Source organism: Diabrotica virgifera, chromosome 7 (assembly GCF_917563875.1).
Source record: "Diabrotica virgifera virgifera chromosome 7, PGI_DIABVI_V3a".
Taxonomy (NCBI): Eukaryota; Metazoa; Arthropoda; class Insecta; order Coleoptera; family Chrysomelidae; genus Diabrotica; species Diabrotica virgifera.
The window spans coordinates 102,293,593-102,312,594 of NC_065449.1; the positions used below are offsets into that span (position 1 = coordinate 102,293,593).

Consider the following 19,002-nt stretch of genomic DNA (forward strand, 5'->3'; position numbering starts at 1 on the left):
TCTTTGATATTTTTTTACCTGTATTATTTAAAATTAATTCTTTTACAAAAATTACATAAACATTAGTCTTAGAAAACATCACTTTAGTTAAAATTATTTAAACGTTGACATTTAAAAAATTTTCAAAATCAAAGTCCATCTCTTCGTTAGCATTAGCTTCAATATCTTCTTCTGACACCTCAGTTATCTTAGAGTTCCCACAATGAGTACCCATGCACATGCACCCTTTGTAGAATATTGAACAACTAATTCCTATCTTCCTACAACCGCAGTTTTTTGTACATCCTTTGGTACATTTACATGTTATTTTTGTCAAGCAAATCTTGTGGTGCAGGAGCTTTAACAGTAAATATTGGAATTAATCCATATTTTGAAGTTTGCCCGGCCGAGTCAAGTGGATCCAAAGTATTATCTATAAAAAATAAGATTCAATCATAACACACACTCACATAAAAAAGTTATAATGAGGAATTTAAAAAATAATCCTAAAATCAAAAAACGTTGCAAGTACTTATTACATTTTGAAAAAGCGTATCTTATTCAAAAATAATCCTAAAATTTTTTATAATACACCATTTTAAAGTAAACAGAATAAGCTTTCTTTTTTATTATATAATATATACCTAAATGTAAAAAAAGTTATAATGGGAAATGTAAAAAATAATTGTAAAAAATATAAAAACTCGCTAAAAGTATAAAGTTTTGAAAAAGATAACCTCTTTAAAAGAAGTCGGACAACATTATACAGAAGAACATTTTAAAGGTAATTGATTTCTATTCCTCTTACATGTACCATTGCATATGCCAAAAGTTACGTAGAAAAAAGTTACAGAACAATAACTGCGAAATAACAAGGAAAATTGCCCAAAATTGCTGTGAGTGGCGAATTTTGAAAAATCATATTTCGAAAACTGTAAATCCTAATGACCTCTACCAAACATCATTTTAAAGAACAAATATTTAAGTTCTTTTTCTGTGAAGCAATGTCTATACCTATATCCCCGTGGACAAAAGTTATGGGACAAAAAACAAAATTTCTTTCTTTTGGGTTTCTTTGTGCTTTTTCTTTTGAATATATTTTTGTAAAAAAAAGTATCTTTGACTTTAAAAAGTTATATTTAGATAGGAAATTTAACCAGGAACAATTTTCCAGTACACGTGTTTGTACCAAAAGTACATAGAACTCACCCTAATTCGCCCTGTGCCTAGGGACTAATTCACCCATTTCTCAAAAACGCACCCCCTTAAATGGTAGCACCCCGCGGTTTTTTCATATATAGAGATTCATTGACCATATGAAATAATAAAACCCCGTTAACGTTGTAGTTCCTTTCTATAGTACATAATCAATAGCCTATAAATTGTAAAAGGTAAATATTAAGGATGTTACCAGAAAGTGGATCCATGAGAATTTTCAAATTTAATGTTTACATCTGGGACTTCTTTTCAAAAAATCGAATGTTTTCGACAAATTTATAAAAAATTCAAGGTGTGCCCGTTTTCCTGCCGGTGAGTTTATTTATCGTTTTATCTTAATTCAAAAATAGGAATTTATACAAAATTTTACCTGAGAAATGTGTTTATAGCTAGACAAATGAATAAAGATAGTTCGTGGGTCGCCTTTTCTATCGCACAATAGGCACAAATAGAATGGTTCTTTACTGGGATCATCATCCTGTAGTTCGAAGAGATATTCTAGAGCTACTAGCGGTCCCGATTTAAATCCATCAAGGCGTTCCTAAAACATTAAATAATTTATAGCATAAACCTTGTATTATTTGGGAAGTAATATAAAATGTATGAAAAAGCATGAAAAAAGTATATAATCTAAAGATCGATTAGATTTTAAGTATGTAAGTTGATTTACATTATTGGAGAGTATCAGACGGGCTTCCGACGGGGAAGATCGACACTGGATCAAATATTTACAGTCAAACAAATCTTGAGCAAATCATGGGAACACGAAATTGATGTCCACAACGTGTTTGTAGACTTCAAACAGGCATACGACTCAGTCAAAAGGAACAAACTCTACAATATATTGGCTGAATTAGCAATACCACACAAGCTAATTAGACTCATTAAAGCCACTATTTGCTCCCACTGCACACAAAGAAGAGGAAGAAGCTATTTAGTTTTATGAGAATATCAACAGAATTATACAGAAAATTCCACGACAGGAAGTTCTTATGGGAGACTTTAATGCCAAGATTGGAGCTGGAGATAAGACGCAGTACATCGGCGCACATGGACTTGGAGTCAGAAACGACAGAGGAGACCTCCTAGAAAAATTCGCAGAAAACTCAGAACTCGCTGTCACTAACACATTTTTTCAATTACCACCTCGAAAGCGGTACACATGGAAATCCCCTCAAGACAAACCCGGGAGAATTATTAGAAATCAAATAGATTACATTTTAGTAAACAAAAGATTCCGAAACAGCTTTACATCTGTCAAGACTTATCCTGGAGAAGACTTAGAGACGGACCACGTTCCACTGGTGGAAGTATTTCGCGTCAAACTCAAAATAGTGCAGAAAAAGAAATCACAATCATACGACCTACGTATGCTAAAAGACCCTGACACGAAAATGAGGGTCCAAGCCACGTTAAACGAGCAAGTGACTGCAATTAGAGACGCATCGAACGAAGAACAAATGATCAAACAGATGACCGAAATAGTTCAAACTGTAAAGGATAGACACTTAAAGGCAGATAAATTAACCAAAAAGAAATCATGGATGACAGCTGAGATTCTGAAACTAATGGACGAAAGAAGAAATGCCAAAAATGACCCCGACACATACAAAACAATCAATATATCAATAAGAACGAAAATTAGAGAATCAAAAGAAAAAGAAGCAATGGAGAGACGCCAAGAAATTGAGATTCTACAAACAAAGTACGATAGTCACAATGTACATAGGAAAGTTAAAGAACTCACAGGTGGACTAAGACGGAGACAGAGAGGAAATCTAACTGATTCTGACGGAAACATCATCTTAGATAAACAGAGTAGTGCAGTTGACCCACGATATGGTAAACATCAGCCATTGTTTGTTGAGTACTAATATACTAATACCTCAAAAATAGTGAATTAGCATCGTTTAAAAATAGTGAAAGTGGTCCAGCAAGAACATTACACTATCCACTAGCTGGGTAAGTGTTTGCCAAATTCAAAGTGTCCAAATAGACTATTAATTAGAATTAGAATTACACAAAGACTATATAGACTTTTTATCAGCAATTTATTTTCAAATGTTTTTATTTTATTATTCTTGGGTGCGACTCAATTGCACTAGACAAGAAATATTAATCATCCATTTATAAAAATGTTTTTGGCTGGAAATGGGAACGGATCCGGTCCAGTCAACAATATATATAATGCACAAATGAATCAACCCTCGAATACAATGATACCAATGCAACCAAATCATCAATATATGCAACAACACAACTCTGTATCAGCAGACATGATGCACTATTATCAAAATCAATTCCCACCTCTTCCAAATATGTACACTCATCCATCTAATTTCCAAAATTTATCCTTACCTCAAATGAGCCAAAACTCAGTTCCTCCGCAGCCAGAGATACACTCAAAAACTTTCGAAGAAGGAATAGATTATTCCCTACCGTCCTCATCAAGTGACGATGAAAACATGGAAAGTGATGCAAATGCTTGTCCGTGGCAACAACTAAAAGAGTCGAGATCAAAAAGAAAACGTAGAAAAATAGCAGAAACTACTGAGCAAGGTGCTTCAGTAAGCACATCTAATAGGTTTCAAACTCTCTCAGAAGAAAACGCAGATACAATCCAAATCCATACCAGTAAAAGAAACGATGACAACCCAAATACCCAAACGAAAGATCCCAAGCCGCCCCCTATTTATGTTTACGGAGTAATAGACTACAAAGCAATGACTGACTCTATAGCGCAAGTTACTGAAGATGAAACATATTATACTACCACTCTTCCTGAAAATGTTGTTAAAATAAATGCTAAAATACCTGATTCTTATAGAAAAATAATAAATTACATGAGAGAAGAAAAAATAGTACACCATAGCTATCAACTCAAACAAGAAAGAGCATATAGAGTCGTACTAAGAGGTTTACACCATTCTATACCCTTAGAGCAAATAAAATCTGAATTATTAAGGCAAGGCCACACAGTCAGAAATGTTTTAAACATCCGGCACAGAGTAACAAAAGAGCCCCTACCATTATTTTTCGTCGATTTGGAACCAAAAAACAACAATAATAAAGTTTTTAATGTGGAATTTATATACAATACCAGAATTAGAGTAGAAGCTCCGAAACACAAGAACACCATTGTGCAATGCACTCGATGTCAGGCATACGGACACTCTAAGTCATACTGTTATAAACCTTATAAATGTGTTAAATGTGGAGGATCACACGACACCAAAAGTTGCACAAAGCCGAAAGACACACCTGCAACATGTACTCTTTGCAAGGGCAACCACCCAGCGAACTATAAAGGCTGCACTGTTTATCGAGACTTATTAAAAGCAAAGAACAGGAATAACGACACAACTGGACCTAGAAACACACAAGGATACATAAATCCCAATCCAGCACTGCACCAAATGACTCAACAATATGCGCAAAATGGAATGAATTGTGCTCAAGTAACCTCAGGAAACATCAACAGACCAAATAATGGTGAAGATATAACACACATGATGTCAAGCTTCTTAAATGAATTCAAAAATCTATTTAATCAACTTCTGAACCAAAATAGCATGATCCTGAACATGCTAACAACAGTCATTAGTAAAATAACGAATTAATGGCTCCATCAATTAGAATAGCAGCCTGGAACGCCAACGGGCTACCAAACCATGTACAGGAAATCACAGCATTTTTAAAAGTAAATAAATTAGATGCTCTTCTCATCTCAGAATCACACTCAACCGAAAGAACAGTAGTAAAAATCCCTTTATACACAACGTACCTTACTCATCATCCTGATGGAACTGCTCACGCAGGAACAGCAATTCTTATTAAATCTTCTATTAAACACTATTTCCTACAAAATTACGCCACACCTAAAATACAAGGAACCATACTAAAAATAGAAACATTCACATGGCCACTTGCCATTGCAGCAATTTACTGTCCTCCTAGACACTCCATATCAATTGAAGAATACGAGACCTTTTTTCAAGAACTAGGACCCCGATTTATAGCAGCTGGAGACTGGAACGCCAAACACACCGTATGGGGATCGAGGCTTATAACACCAAAGGGTAGAAATTTATTGGCGTGCTCGCAGAGAAATAATTTAAACTTCCTTTCGACAGGTCAGCCAACGTATTGGCCGATCGATCAAAACAGGATTCCTGACCTGCTAGACTTTGCCGTTATCAAAGGTATCTCAAATATACATTACAAAATAGAACCCAGTCTTGATTTAAGTTCAGATCACACCGCAATAATCATAACACTAAGTACAACTGTAATTTGGAAGGAACCTGTGGCAAAACTCTGCAATAAAAGAACCAACTGGGAACAATTTCAAGCTATTATTAACACAAATATAAACTTAAATTTAACAGAAGTAATACAAGATGCTGCATGGAAGTCAACTCCAGATGATAAAAAAATTACCACCCATGATCATAACATTCCTTTACAAATTAAAGAAATTTTAAATGAAAAAAGAAGAGCTAGAGCCAAATGGCAGCGGTCAAGGAATCCCCGGGATAAAACACAATTAAATCGGTTAACACATCAACTGCGTACAGCTTTAATCCAGGCCCGTAATGAGACTTTTAAATATTACATCTCCAACCTAACACCTAATGACCATTCATTATGGCAAGCGACCAAAAAATTCAAGAGACCAATAACATCTATTCCACCAATTAGAAAATCGGACCTAAGCTGGGCAAAAACTGATGAAGAAAAATCAAACACATTAGCACAACACCTCGCCCAGGTATTTAGTCTACATACAGAAGTCAATGCTGAAGATGAAGAAATATACACATTTCTCGACGCTCCTTGTCAATTATCACTACCACTGAAACCATGTACACCAACAGAGATCTGGAAGGCGATAAATAAAATAAACCCTCATAAGGCTCCAGGTTATGACTTAATTAATGGTGATGTACTAAAGCATTTGCCTAGAAAAGCGATAGTCCTGCTAACTATTGTATATAACAGCACGATAAGACTGTGTCACTTTCCTATTCAATGGAAATACGCACAAATAATTATGATTGCGAAACCGGGAAAACCGCCTACAGAACCCTCCTCCTATCGTCCTATAAGCCTTCTACCAATAATGTCAAAAATTTTCGAAAGACTTCTTTTAGTCCGAATTCTCGAAAGAATAAACATAAATAACATAATACCTGACCATCAATTTGGCTTTCGACAGAACTACTCAACAATACAGCAGTGCCATAGGATTGTAAATTATATAAAAGAAACTTAAGAGGGAAAGAAAATGTGTGCGGCAGTATTCCTTGATGTGGAAAAAGCATTTGATAAGGTGTGGCATAAAGGCCTGTTGTATAAAGTGAAAAAGAATATGCCTAATGAAATATACCTGATATTAAAATCATATCTGAACGAGCGATTTTTCCAAATCAAAGTAAATACCTCACTTTCCAAATATCATCCTATACAATCCGGAGTACCTCAAGGTAGTGTCCTCGGTCCCTTCCTTTATCTCCTTTACACTGCTGATATACCTGCTGATGATGACATTACTATGGCCACATTTGCCGACGATACAGGAATCCTTACATCAGACGATAACCCAGATAGAGCTTCTAACAAACTGCAAAACTATTTAAGTTCACTTCAAACATGGTTAACAAAATGGAAGATTAAAGTAAACGGTGAAAAGTCTTCACAAATTACGTTCACAACAAGAAGGATCGACTGTCCACAGGTTCATATTAACAACATTCCTATCCCCTTAAAATCAGATGTCAAGTACCTGGGACTCCATTTGGACCGAAAGCTGACATGGAAGAACCATATCAAAACCAAGAAAGCTCAACTAAATTTAAAAGTCAGACAAATGTATTGGCTGCTAAGTAAAAGATCCCAGTTATCATTAGAAAACAAAGTATTATTATACAAAATTATACTAAAGCCGATATGGAGTTATGGTATAGAGTTATGGGGCTGCAGCAAACCGAGCAACACTAAAATACTGCAAACTTTTCAATCAAAGACGCTGCGCATGATAGCGAATGCACCATGGTACGTCTCCAATATAACTATCCATAATGACCTTGGGATACCATTCATCGAAGATGTTATTAGACTACAGGCAACCAAAGCCCAAGAAAGAAATTTCGCCCATGAAAGTCAAACTATTCAACAACTCTATCAGCCGCCACTTGTGGGAAGAAGACTGAAAAGGACATGGCCAGAGGACCTAACTGATTAGGTGTATTGGAGAACCATCGATGGATGGTGCCCAAAGCATGCCAGGATTCAAGACTTTGCTACTATTTGCTAAATACTCTGTGTTGTAATTGGAGTAGATTGTAAATTTGCACTTAATAAAATGAAAAAAAAAAAGATAAACAGAGTAAAATTAGAACGTGGAAAGAATATCTAGAAAAACTATTTGAAGACCAAAGAGATAACACCTTTGAGCTAGAAGAAGAGGTAAATGATGGACCAAGAATATTACAGCAGGAAGTTTATTCTGCCATAACACAGCTAAAGGAAGGCAAAGCAGCAGGTCCCGATAATATACAAGCAAAACTACTCAAACTGATGGGCAACAAATCAATAGCAATAATCACAAAGATATTCAACAACATATACAACTCTGGACAAATACCAACAGAATGGCTGAAGTCAGAGTTTATTGCATTTCCAAAAAAACCAGAAGCCAAAAAGTGCGAAGAATACGGTACGATAAGCCTGATGAGTCATCTACTAAAATTGTTCCTAAAGATAATCCATACGAGAATTTACAAGCTATGTCAAATGTCAAATTTCGCCCAACCAGTTCGGGTTCATAAATGCTGTTGGTACGAGAGAGGCTTTGTTTTCAATACAAGTCTTATTCCAGAGATGCAGAGACGTAAATTGCGACGTATACGCTAGTCTGGTTGATTACACGAGAAGGCGTTTGATCGAATACAACACGCCAAGATGATGCAAATACTAAAAGAAGCAGGAATTAACAACCAAGATCTGAAAATAATTAGAAACCTTTACTGGAATCAGACTGCAAACCTCAGAGTTGACGGTGAACTCACCGAATATGTCAAAATCATGCGTGGAGTGAGGCAAGGCTGCATTTTGTCCCCCCTAATTTTCAATTTTTACTCTGAAAGAATATTTAGCGAAGCTTTGCACGAAACTGAAAAACGTATTCTACTAAACGGGTACTGGCTAAATAATATCAGGTATGCAGATGACACCATAGTATTTGCGGACAACCTAGAAGACCTTCAAGTCCTCATGGACAAAATCACGTATTGCAGTCAACAATATGGACTAAATATAAACGTAAAGAAAACAACGCTTATGATCGTCAGCAAGAAAAAGATAACAGAAGGTCAACTCTATATCAACCAAACCCCTGTAGAAAGAGTGAGACACTACAACTACCTCGGCACCGCTTATGCCGATGATATTAATATTATCAGTAGAACATCAATAGGAGCACAGGAAACATACGCAGAGTTAAAAACGAAAACAAAAAGCCTAGGTCTGGAAATTAACACAGAAAAAAACAAAAATAATGATACAGACGAGAAGAAATATAGTCCTACAAAACATTATACACGAAGATGACATTGAAACGGTTGTAAAGTTTACATACCTGGGAGTAGAACTATATACCGACGGATCAGAAGATGGAGAAATACGAAAGAGAATAACGCAAGCAAACAGAGCTTATTTTGCCCTCTCCCATATATTTCGGTCTAAAAATGTCCACCGAAATACAAAGATAAGAATCTATAAAACCTTAATTCGACCAATAGCATGCTATGGCAGTGAAACATGGGTCCTGAAAGAAACATCCAAAAATAAACTCGACACATTCGAAAGGAAAGTACTGATGAGAATTTATACTAGGACCTGTGAGGAAAAACGGAATCTTCAGAAGTCGATACAACAACGAGCTTTATCAACTTTATAAGGAAACACCCCTGTCAGACTTCATTAGAATACAAAGATTGCAATGGGCCGGACATGTGATAAGAATGGGAGAAGATAGGCTACCAAAAAGAGCACTGAATGCAGGGAAAGATACCGGTTGCAAAGCCAAGAAAGCGCTAAGAAGACACAGTAAACAACGACGCACAATCCCTTTTAGGAGTCCGTGTATGGAGAAGAGTAGCCACAGACAAGCAAGGGTGGAGGCAAAAAATAAAGGAGGCCAAGGCTCAATTTGGGCTGTGGTGCCGCAGAAAAAGGAGAAGTTGATTTACATTAGGTTCGTACCTTACAATTTAGTTGCTAAAATTGTTTAATTCATGTTTAGTATATTTCTTTAAACAATTTAATAATAGTACATTTCTATTTGTTTCGTAAAAATGAGATATTTTGTAAATGGTATAAATATGTACCACCAAACTTTTTTCTGGGAACGTTCAGTGGTACATACCACTCAGTGGTATAATATAATATGTAGTGCTCAGTTTGGAGGTGAAATGACCAAGAGAAAGCAAATATAATTTAAACGTAAGTAGTGTTGTTTATACCAAAGTTTAAAATGTACTGCTTTGTCTATTTATTTGACATTGGATATTATGTAGAATAACCCAGATAAATGAAGAAGTTATCAATCTACTTTGCCTATTATCCAGCCAATTGGGATAAATATGCAAAGTATGTGGGTAAAATTAGCTTTACCCAATTGCGGCGAATACCCTTAATAGTCCCCAGTACACCATACTTTTTTGAAAATGATTACAAAAGTCTTAAAAATGGTTTTACCTGCTTCGTTTGAGCGAGTCTACCACTTTCTGAAAATTTTCAGAGTACAGACTAAACGCGTTTCCGCACGCAACTCACCTAAATTTGTGGCTCTAGCGCGGTTATGTCTTGTTATTGCAAAACTATAATTTTTAATTTTAATCAAAAGATTATACGTTAAAAAAAATTTTTGTCGGACAAAAAAGAGGGAGCGATCGTTGAGCACGACGCCCGCAAGATGTCACCGAGCGCGGTACAGGTTTGTTAATACAAAACTCTTAATTTTGAATTGAAAGTACTTAACTACACAAGATTAACTACACAAGATTAATTACAAAAGATTGTCGATTTCTTGACCGACAAAGGGCATAGCCGGGTAAGATGATGAAAAGTGCCTCAACTCGATTCGAATTCCATATAGGTCACCGTTTAGCATATATAGTGAAACTAACTTTCTGAAATTTTTAGCCCCCTAGGTGGTCATGTGACCCACCTAGAGCCTAATTCGGGTTTTAATGTTTTTATTTTTTTATCTCAGCCGCATCGAGAACTAGCGAAAAACTAATTACGTATTTTTTATGGGAAATAAGCCACAATTTTACTAAAAAATGAATTTATTAACATTTCGAAGCCCAAATCGGGTTTCGTTGTCAAAATACTTTTTTATTTTGACAACGAAACCCGATTTGGGCTTCGAAACGTTAATAAATTCATTTTTTAGTAAAATTGTGGCTTATTTTCCCATAAAAAATACGTAATTATAAAAATGCCACAAGGAAATAGCTTCAGAACAACATAGCGAAAAACTTTAAATAAAAAAGTTGTAAGCTTTAAAAAGTTCTGTCTGATTTTTTTTTATTTTTGGCGGGAAATTTCAATTTTACAACGATTTTAAAATTTTAAATGAGTATAAAAAAATAACTAAGACTTTCGTTTATTTTTCGTAAGACAAAAAAAATATATAACGTGTATTTTTGCATAATATTTCACCCTGAATTTTTTCAAATTTTTAAAATTGGTGAAACGCACCTTTAAAAATAAAAAAACCGCATTTTTTCGGTTTTTTTTTTCGTTTTTTGGTACAATTTCATACATATTTTTCAAAAAAAGGTAACACCGTCACTAGAATAGGTAAAAAACTGAAAAATAATTGGGGTTTGCTTAATAAAAATTTTTTGTAATGCCATCCATTTTCAAGATTGTTGAAGAAAACAAAATTTTACACATTTTTTACGATTTTGCCGAAACTACTGGCAACATTGTAATAAAATTTGGCGAGTTTTAAGAGGTAGTTGTGCATTTTTTGACATTACAATTAAGAATTTTATATTTATCATTCGTCGCGCATAGGGGTAATGGTCTGAACTTTTTAAAGAAAAAAGATAGTACGCCACTGACATATTTCAAATTAACAATCGTTTTTGAATTCCTCGTTCAATTTGTGACAAAAAATCTATCTTCCTATTTTTTCATACGACGCGCCATTTTTATTCAAAAAATAAAACATCTTAACTCTTACAAAGTATTCGAACTTCTATGAAATAAAATACTACTATAGTCCGTTCGCTAAAAGACACAACTGGCTAGTGATTTTAGTAAGTAATTTTGCCAATATTTGCCAATTTTTGGTAAAATTGGCAAAAAAAAATTACTAAATAGTTAATAATTACTTAATAGTTAGTAATTTTGCCAATTTTTGCAAAATTGGCAAAAAACAAAAAAATTACCGACTAAAATCTCTAGCCAGTTGTGTCTGAGTTTAGCGAATCGACTATATTTAGTAGTTTCTACATCTACATAAACTCGTACATCCACTATAAAAACTAATTCGAATACTTTGGAAGCGTTAAGATATTTTATTTTTTGCAGCAAAACGGCGCCTCGTATGAAAAAATGACAAGATAGTTTTTTTATGGCAAATTGAACGAGGAATTCAAAAATGATTGTTAATTTGAAATATGTCAGTGACGTACTATCTTTTTTTCTTTGAAAAGTTCAGACCATTACCCCTAAGCGCGCCAATGATGAATATCAAATCCTTAATTGTATGTTAGTCCAGGGCCCATCTGTTTTGAGATGGACGTTGAGAGGTGACTCAAATTTTTTTGCAGAAATTGCTTGAAAATAACTCAAATAATAATATTTGAGTTATCATCCCTCTCAAAAACGGAACATTGTTTAAATAATCAAAATGTCAAAAAATGAAGGAAAAATTCGATTTTTTTCTTGGTTTTTTGATTATAACTTTAAAAATGTTGATTTCCGAGAAAAGTTGTACTGACATAAAAGTTGCGTAATTAAATTTCCTACAATATGGAATTGGTTAAAAATTTAAAAAATAGTCACCCTTGTTGCAAAATAGCAAGAATTGCGAAAAAACCATACAAAAACAAGTATTCGCATTTTACTTTTTTCAACCATTTATGTTACACCCAGGACCTTCATTTATGTTAACTATAAAAAATATTTTACCCAGAAAAACTTTATAATATAACAACACAACACTGTAAATTTCATTAAGATCGGTTTAATAGATTTTGCAAAATAAATTTTGCAATCCAGCTTTCGCAAAAAAAATTCATTTGTTTTAAATGTTGCAGGACTGAAAATAAAGCAGATAGCAAGTTGAATTTTTTTTTGCTTATAGAAGTGTACTGTACATTTCATATGAAATTAGCAAAATTAAAATCGATTAATTACCACAGCGTCAGGAAATTTTTTAATTTAAATTAATTTTTGGTGCTACGCGCAGGACAGCGGTGTTCGATTCACACAAGTTGAATTCCACCAAAATTTCTTCCAATCTTTATTTAATATATTATTTTCTTACTCTATATTTTGTTGTATTTTAATATTTTAATTCCACAAAAATCAAACTAATTTTATTATTGTTTGTGAAATATTGTTTAAACAATTTCATAAAATCAAAAAATCGAACTTTTCTTTCATTTTTTGACATTTTGATTATTTAAACAATGTTCCGGACCTTTTTGAGAGGGAGGATAACTCAAATATTATTATTTGAGTTATTTTCAAGCAACTTCTGCAAAAAAATTTGAGTCATCTCTCAACGTCCAAATGTACTAATATTTTTACAGATGCGCCCTGGTCTATGTCAAAACATGCACAATAACTACCTCTTAAAACCCGCCAAGTTTTATTACAATGTTGCCAGTAGTTTCGGCAAAATCGTAAAAAATGTGTAAAATTTTGTTTTCTTCAACGCCCTGTATCTTGAAAATGGATGGGCGTTACAAAAAAATTTTATTAAGCAAACCCCAACTATGTTTCAGTTCTTTACCTATTCCAGTGACGGTGTTACCTATTTTGAAAAATATGTATAAAATTGTATAAAAAACGAAAAAAAAAAAAAAACGTTTTTTTTTATTTTTAAAGGGGCGTTTCACCAATTTTAAAAATTTGAAAAAATTCAGGGTGAAACATTATGCAAAAATACACGTTCTTAATTTTTTTCTGAAAACGAATGTCTTAGTTATTTTTTTATACTCATTTAAAATTTTAAAATCGTTCTAAAATTTAAATTTTCAGCCAAAAATTAAAAAAAAAATTTTGGACAGAAGTTTTTAAAGCTTACAACTTTTTTATTTAAAGTTTTCCCTAGTTCTCGATGCGGTTGAGATAAAAAATAAAAACATAAAAACCCTAATTAGGCTCTAGGTGGGTCACATGATCACCTAGGGGGCTAAAAATTTCAGAAAGTTAGTTATGCTAAACGGTGACCTATATTGAATTCGAATCGAATTGGGGCCACTTTTTATCATCTTACCCGGCTAGGCCCTTTACAGTCTCGTTTCTTTGGGACGACAATGTTAATAATATGTTAATTATATGACAGGTTCTGTTTCGCGATTACAAAAGTCATAATTTTATTTTTTTATTTTCAAATGAAAGATGTTTATTGAAAAAGTAATTTTCCGGCAAAAACAATGAAGCAAACTTATAAAAAACGAAATTTTTTATTTTCTTTTTATTTGGTACCTACCATAGCGCGAGCAACAAAAGGAGCCGAAGAAGTGCTTAGACACGGAAAGGAAGAGAATAGATCACTCTCATTAATAAACTTTAGCAAAGTGACTTATTTTTAATTAAATAATTACCTATCTAATTTATTAGTATGTACATAATTATTTATGCATAACATATTGCACATATCTTTTGAACGGTTACACCAAATACTATAGACTGTAATACATACAACTCTTGACATTTCCCATTAATTTTGAGGAAGCAAAAAAATAGCGCCATCTAGCGGTATGAGTAGGATAACCAGAGAAATCTAACCTTACATTTATAAAATTGCTTTATTATTGTTTTTGTGTGTGTTTTTTCAAGTGTTTGAACTATTTTTATTTTTATTTAGCAAGATTAGTTCGTTATTCAAAAATTTATAAAATTAAATTTGAATATTTACGTCAAATTTTACGTTGTCAAAACGTAGTTCAACTCAAGCGGACAGTGGCGCCAGTGGCAACGCGCTTTCAGATTTCTGTGAGAGTTGGATGCATTGACATATTAAGCGTAGACTCGGCATACTCACCAAAAAAGCGTAACGCGGAAACAGCATGGAAACAGTCAATCGGTGGTCTATCTATCTCTTATAACCAAACGATCCCGCGCATGTGACTGACAAAGATGACTAGACCATTCAATCCTATGTCGACGTTACACCCCGATGCATTGAATGGCATATCCCTAGCCAAGTCTATCCTTTTACATGTCTCTGGTTGGATGTATTACGGTCAATAGTATTTGGTTACACTTATAATAGTGAAATTTGGAGGGAGGAAATAAACAGACGTAGGCTACTCAAATAGTCACAACAGGTGACGTAATAGTCACAGATGACATTACAGGACCCTTTTGACCGATAATGTTAAATGGGACGTTATGGCAAATGATATCTCGTTATAAAGATATTAAAAATACCTCTTCAATTAATACTAATTTTGTTTGGGTTTAAGTTAATTTTGATAAATAAATTAAATAAATATAAAGTTGTAGTTTGGCATTAAATTAATAATGATTCAAACGTCCTCCGATGGTTATTTATAAAAAAAGTCGACATTGACGTAAAAACAACTAGAGAATTGAAAAACGTCAACTTTTTTGACAAATAACCGTAAGCGGACGATCGGACTGGCTATCTGATAGCCAATTTTTATCCGACAGTGCTATATATGGATCAAGGACCCTCCAATCTACCACTTGTGATTCGTGTCAGAAATTTTGTAATAGCAAAACATAACCTGCCATAATTGACATACATATTTACGTTCTCAGACTAAAAAACGAGGCTGTAAATTTGTCGGACAAGAGATTAACAATTTTTTTGCAATCAATTATAAGTATTTTCAATTGAAAATTAAGAGTTTTGTAATAACAAAACTATACCGCGTTAGAGTGACATCTTGCGGGTGTCGGACTCGACGATTGCTCCCTCTTTTTTGTCCGACAAAAATAATTTATTTTATTTTAACGTATAATGTTGTTCTGAAGCTATTTCCTTGTGGCATTTTTTGCAATTAACTATTCTAAATGGGAAATAAGCCACAAATCAACTAAAATATGATTTTATTAACGTTTCGACGTCCAAATCGGACGTCGGCGTCGTTGTCAAAATACAAAATATTAATATATTAAACAAAAATGTTGTTGCTTAGTAAAAAATTCTTCTAATAATTTAATTTAATCTGACTCATTTATATCGTCTCTTCAGACATATACATATTATACTATACATATACGGTGATATTGCCAATATTTATGAGTGGCATTCCTGGGAAGACTTTACTGAAATATAGTTCATTCGATTACATGAAATCAACCCCAACTCAACAATATCCGTCACAAAAATTATACGCTCTGAGCTTCGCTGGTGTCGCTCCTAGCGGTTACTAATTCAACTTTCACCGGTAATTTTTAAATTTATTACAGTGGAACCTCGATAACTCGGATTAATCGGGACCACGACCGATCCGGGTTATCGAAAATCCGAGATAGCCGGAGAATATGGTAAAAATTAATAAAATACGGTATACTTACAGATAAACTCCGTTAGAATTGAAATAACATGAAATATATTTATAAATATGCACAGTATTACCTACTCATTAAAATTACTAAAAAAAACACCAAACCCAAACGTAAGCAGAACAATACCAGACACACAATACTAAAGACCATTGTTTATAAAAGAATTTTTTAAATAGTCTTTCCTAAACAATGCTGACAGTTTGAAATAAAAAGGAGAAGATACTACAGACAGCTGGCTGTTGTTTCTGCGGCGTGTACTATGAGTCATTTTTAATCTCGTGTTCAAATTACACACATAAGTACACGACACAGAGAGTCTAGACACATTATCTCTCAAATATTATATTACATACATTTTTATTGTTGAAAGGATTGTCTGATAATTAACTATTTTGATTGGAAATAAGCCACAATTAAATTGAAAAATACAAAATATTGAAAATCAAAATGTTTATCTGATGAAAATCGGTCCGGGTTAGCCGGACTTCCGGGTTATCGGGGGCCGACTTATCGGGGTTCCACTGTATTTAATTGTTATCGCTTAATATTTATAACACTAAAAAATAATTAAATTGTAATAGATTTTTTTAAGATTTTGCTAATCATTTTGACGTTCTATTGATGAAATATTAATTTCTTACTTCGGATACTTTCACAATCATCATGTAGATGGCGCCAAGATTAATTTATAATTACATATTACAGAACATTAAAAAACGCAAATTCAGTATTTAAAACGTAAGTATATTTAAGGTAAAAATATAAACCACAGCTTTGATCAACTAATATTTTTTATAATTATTGTTTTTAATTTTAATTTAAAATTAATCACTTTGACATTTATGTCAAATTTCCGGTAAACGTTTACAGACTTGTCACTACTGGCGCTCACGAATTTATAAATATCCCCTCTACGTACGAGCTCACAGCGTATAGCATGTGATCTATCTTTAAAAAGACAACCACATGCAACGGTGACAGTAAAATTCTCGCGTTAGAGATTCCATATTAAAAATTTTCCTGGTTTTTCCAAACGACGTCCGATTTGGACGTCAAAACGTTAATAAAATTATTTTTTAGTTAAATTGTGGCTTATTTCCCATTTAGAATAACTAATTACCGTATAATCTTTTGATTGAAATTAAAAACCGCGCTAGACAGGTTTAAGGTGTTGTGCGCGCGAAAACGCGTCCAACATGCACTCCGAAAATTTTCAGGAAAGTGGTACTCGCTCAAACGAAGCAGTTAAAACCACTTTTAAGACTTTTTTGTAATCCTTTTCAAAAAAGGACGATATACTAGGGACTATAATGGTTCAATAATTTAAAAATTTAATTCAATGATTTTGTTAAAATGGCCGATTATTTTTTCAGAATATGATTCCAGTATTTATTAAATTAAAATTACCTGAATTTGTGCTACTCTATCAGCTTCATCAAAACCGGGAGGCAAAGGTTCTCCTGGTGCTACCTCCACGACTACCCGCTCTTCAACAACGGAAGGTTTATTTTCTTCATCTTCAGCGGAATTAGAATTTTGCAAAAAAGCCATATTATGCATGTGTCTTCGACCAATCTCATGTGGAAAAACACGTCCCATGACGGGACACTCGCATATATTACAATACCAATGCCCGACGCCATTGGAGAACGACATTTCAAAGACGTTTCCATATTTACGGTTCTTTAAGAATCCCTTCAAGCCGAGTATCCGCTGCTGCTCGCTTTCCTACAATATGAGATTTATAAAATATCCACAAGGAAGAATTTCCTGTAGCTGGATGTACACCATTAATTACAAAAATTGAAAAAAAAATCTTCTAAAAGGTATATTTATTTTAAAAACCCCAAAAAAGGGCTACAAATACAATACAGACCGTTTTCGCTCTAAAGAGAGCATCATCAGTGTTTTTTGCTAGCTCTACATGCTAAGCCACCAAAAATACATGGGTTAAAACCCTTAAAATGTCGACTAAATGTCTTATATTAAAATATTAAGTGCTAAATCCTGACGATGCGATGGATGAAATTACTAAGGATCTATCCTAAGGCATTATAATATGACCTTCCACGAAACACGTGGGTTGTTGAGTTGAATTCTCTGTCTTCACATAGAGAAAGGTAAAAGCCAACTATTTGTATTTTATAAAATATGTGTCATAACTTTGATGGAAGAATTTATTATAAACATAAAACCTTTTGTACACACACTGAACAATTTTCAATTACCGGTTAATTGCAATTCCGATACTGTCTTTTTATAAGGCACTAAACGATTCGCGATGTTAAGTCACAATGACAACCTCTCGTGGATTTCGGCTGAACTAACTTCAAGGGTACTAACGAATACAATGAACCTCTTCATTTGCCATTTGTGGCTTACAATAAGGCATTCGATTCCATAGAACTCTGGGCCGTATTAGAAGGAATGAATAACGCAACAATTGATTCCAGATATAGAATACTCCTAAAATACATATACGACAATGCAACTATGCAAATAAATGGGTGCGTTTGGACGACCACAGCGGCTGGACAGCTGGGCCAGCGGTAGCGTTAGACGTCACCGCTGGAAGTCAGCCGCTGACAGATTTACTAAGCTTTCCCTATCAGCTCTGCATCAGTGTTGCCAATCGGCGGATAATTATCCGATTTGCGTATCTTTTTGAGAATTGTCGTATCTTTTTCGTATCTTTAAATAAATCGGATATTTGCGTATATTTTTCAGTTTATCTACCAATCTACTGCAATAGACTAATAACAAAAATAGACTTAAAAAATCCGCTTCTTATTCATATATTCACAACAATACATTAATTTTCTGTGGTTCCACCCAAATTTCTATAAATAGCCTATATATTGGATGGATGTTAGCGACATTCGATACTTTTCCTGGTAATTATCTAAGATAAGAAATGACAAAAGGGACCTGCGCGAATTGTTTTGTTTAGAATTTGAATGCACAAATCTTTCCACTTAAGGAATACTGATCCAATTCCAATTTCAAAAACAG

General features: G+C 33.8%; 1 protein-coding gene across 4 annotated transcripts in view; it reads right to left on the reverse strand.

The window, feature by feature from the left end:
* Positions 1-19,002, reverse strand: part of LOC126887888 (uncharacterized) — a 168,895-nt gene that overhangs the window by 140,628 nt on the left and 9,265 nt on the right. For all 4 annotated transcript variants that reach the window (XM_050655783.1, XM_050655781.1, XM_050655784.1 and 1 more), the window contains 2 exons: positions 17,398-17,718; positions 1,568-1,738 (listed from right to left, as the gene is read on the reverse strand). In XM_050655783.1, coding sequence (XP_050511740.1) covers positions 1,568-1,738; positions 17,398-17,718 — 492 coding nt within the window. The remainder of the gene's footprint in view (positions 1-1,567; positions 1,739-17,397; positions 17,719-19,002) is intronic.